This window comes from Morone saxatilis, unplaced genomic scaffold (assembly GCF_004916995.1).
Source record: "Morone saxatilis isolate NCDOM2014 unplaced genomic scaffold, NCSU_SB_2.0 Contig17, whole genome shotgun sequence".
Classification (NCBI taxonomy): domain Eukaryota; kingdom Metazoa; phylum Chordata; class Actinopteri; family Moronidae; genus Morone; species Morone saxatilis.
Window position 1 is genome coordinate 28,669,052 of NW_023339729.1, and position 3,542 is coordinate 28,672,593.

General features: G+C 39.4%; 2 protein-coding genes across 3 annotated transcripts in view; one reads left to right on the plus strand and one right to left on the minus strand.

The window, feature by feature from the left end:
• The window catches only part of soul5l (heme-binding protein soul5, like), a gene marked incomplete in the record, with an annotated part of 6,892 nt that extends 6,421 nt beyond the window's left edge, over positions 1-471 (minus strand). Inside the window, 1 exon segment of the mRNA XM_035660428.1 lies at positions 266-471. Within this exon segment, the coding sequence (XP_035516321.1) occupies positions 266-267 (2 nt within the window).
• Positions 1-3,542, plus strand: part of LOC118327159 (bifunctional apoptosis regulator-like) — a 337,943-nt gene that overhangs the window by 108,426 nt on the left and 225,975 nt on the right. The window lies entirely within an intron of this gene.

Genomic DNA, 3,542 nt, shown 5'->3' on the forward strand with positions numbered 1-3,542 from the left:
CAACCAGCCAGTACATGCTCATGTCAGTCTGCTGCTGTATTTATGGCTTTACAAGTGTTACAGCAGCCTGTGCAAATACTGAATAAAAAGGAAAGCTTTCTATGCACGCACAACCGAATGATCGCAACTTTACCTGTCCATGACGCTGCGGAAAAGTCGCTAAAATAGGCATCCGCTATGGTCCAACACTTCTGGAGGAACTGCGCACAACCTACCTGTGTGATATTTATTTAAACTATAATAATATACAAGAGCTGATACTCACATTGTCCCGGCCCCGTGTGTATGCGTGTGTGTCCTTTCCACCTGCCAGAGGAGCGCAGGGAGGAGGAGAAGGAGGATGAGGAGGAGGAATGTGATGGAGACTGCAGTCTGCTGCACTCTGACGGGCGCCGGTGGGTTTACTGCGGACTGCAGTGAGGACCAGCGTCCGCCTGAAGCTCGCAGGGAGGGAGGGGCTGAGCTGGCACCAGGCTGTAGTGGACTACAACTAGTGGACCAACGGCGGACAGATGATATGTGCCTGTTAGTGCTGCAGCAGCGAGATTTAGGAAGGCTGGTCAAGAATCAGCCATCATTAATCCATCATGCTGCTCAGACGTGTGAGGGTGGAGATTATTACTGCTCCTCTGATATGGGCTGATTATGGTCTACAGTGTGTTTGCATAGTTCAGACAATATATGAAAACTGAGCTGTGTTTTGAGTTATAATGGGAGATGCTCTACAAAACAAAACAACAAAACTTACTTTAAAGGACCACACCACTGCGGTTGGGTCTCTTAACTAAAATGATTTTATACATTTGCAGACAAAAAAACATTTTCTATTCTATTTTTTTAAGCATTTTCAGGTTGGTGTTACTATTTTAGGTAGCCAGTGGTTTCTTTTTACTTGCTATATATAGATATGCTCTGAAAATTAATTAGCCCAGACTCTGGAGTGAAGCAGAGACTAATTATTTTCCTTCATGTCTGCATAAATTGACTGATTGAAGCTCCAAAGTGACACAGTCAAATGTCTTGTTTTGTCCAAAACTAAAATATATTGAGTTAGGAAAGTGAAAAGGAAAATATTCACATTGAGAAACTGGATTTTGCCATTTGTGCTTAAAAACTTAATTAAGATTGCTGCTGATTCACTGAATAATTAAGTCTCTACTCTGGAAAGCTGCTTAATGAACATTTCGTATTGAGTTCTTCCTGTTACTGATACTTTGGTTTAAAGCCCTTAAAAACTTGGTTTCAAATCTTAAGTATTTATTTATAATATATATATATGATACCAGGAGGATAAGTGTTATTAAGTCAGAGTTTAACACCCAAAACACATGGCATCACTTTTCTTCAATGTATCCCTGCTCACAGTGATTAAGACACAGTAAGAAGCTGACTAAGAAAATATGTTTTCAGGGTGCAGATTGCAGATTGATTTGCCCTGCCTCGGTCATAATAATGATACCTTTACAAAAAATATCTTGATATTGGCTGGATTAGTATGGTATATATATATATATATATTGTATGGAAATAAATGGCTGTCTGGAACAGTTTGGACAATACTTTCAAATACCTTAAATACCGCTACATGGTACTGTTAATGTAATTTGCGGTTAAAGGACAATGTAAAGCCACTATGGACCTTTATGGCTGTGCACAGTCACATGAAAGGCATAGAGTTAACAGTGTTGGCTAAAAAGACAAATACTATACTATACTACTTCTCTAAGACACAGGGGTAATTTAAAGAATCCTTTGTCTCTTCAGTGTCTGATTCCACAAAGTGTCAGCTGAGCTCTGGACAAAAACCGAACAGTTGGTACTGTGGTTCATGGGTAACCCAGTAGTTTGTTTCTCAACAATATAAAGGAACACTGTGGGGCAGATGAGACATAATGCATCTTAAACGGGTACTAAACAGATTTTCAAGATCAAAATCTCATCATGGGAAGTCCGACTCTGCCTGATGACGGATGCATAACGAAGAAGCTTCATCAAGTCTGAGAATATGATTGGTATTGTATTTTGATACGGAAATTTAAATGGAAAGCCTGTGTTACAAAGGCTGGGATGTGAGGGTGTTGAGTTTGAAAGATGAGGACATTTATCAGGCAGGGAGGGTCAACTCAAAGATGAGGATGATGAGTTGCATGATGGGGTGGGCAGGATTATGTTTTTGGACTTTGAGTCATACTAGAGCCTAAAAGTCTGGATATATTGGCCTCCGTTTCATCGATTTTGAGCGCTTTTCTTTTATACCCTTCTTTATGAAACTGCAATATTGGTTTTCTGTAAACACAGCTTTAAAACAATCATATATGCACATAACGGATCTTTCCTGAACACCAGCTTTATTGTGACAATTCACACAGACATTAAGCACAAAACCGGTTTTGCTGCTTTCTGCTTAACTGGTTTACAGACGGATTACTTCTGTCCTCTCAGGTACAAAGCACTGAGAGCCTGGAGATGTATGAACAGTCTGTAAACACTGTGTCCTCTCTGTACAGGAGTTCCTGTGGTTCTCAGTAGTCTTTCCTTGATTCCTCACATTTACACTTCTCATCTATTAAAAGGAATCAAAAAATCTCATTGAAACTGAACCTGTGTCATTACTGTCTGAAACACTGTCTACAAAGCCTCTATGGAGTTCTTATGAAAGTGTTATGTGCCTCCTCAACAGTCATCTTCTGTAAATTATTTACAAATGGCCATCTACCCCCGCCCCGGCTGCACACATTTCATATCTATCACCAGTAAGTCATCAATAATTAATAAAATAAGCTTCACATCAAGAGCAAGAAGGTAAAACCAAAAGCAGACAAATTCAAAAATGTTCAGTTAGGTCACTTCTCTGCCCAGACTGGTACAGCATGGCCAAAAACAAAAACAAAGAAACAAGGCCGTTATTGAACACAAGCGGGGCCACTGCTCTGGTTATCGCAGAGACTGATCGAAACCCTCTTTATTCATCAAGAGGTCCAACATGTCACCGTCTGGGTTGAATTCAGAGATGTGAAGTTGACCTCAACCACTAAAGCACTAAATTACAGCAGCGGTCCATGTGACGGACTGGGAAGAGCTCTTACCTCTCCAACAAAAACGATAATACTGAAATATAACATTTCAATATGCAATTAGTAAATATATTGAAATATACACATCCTCACATACATATATTTCAATATACAAATCAAATATACAAGAAAAAAGTAAAAGTATACTGTATTGTGTGGTGATGGAGCTGTACAATGACCGATCTGAATAGTAAAAGAGAATAATATTGTTGCCTAAAATTTAAATATATACTCATTAGCCTTTTACCTGAGTACGGGCCATTGTCTTCAAAGGGGAAGAAAAAAAAAAACTGTTATGTTCAAATGTCGTGTTGTCTCACATTCACACACACGTGTACTCACATCACACACGAAAAGGTACAGATAAGAGGCTCGCAGAAGTACCATTTTAAATAGCTGATATAAACACAACGGAAAGCAAGTCTCTCTAAAATGATAACTATCTTTGGGGAGAGAGAGAGAGAGAGA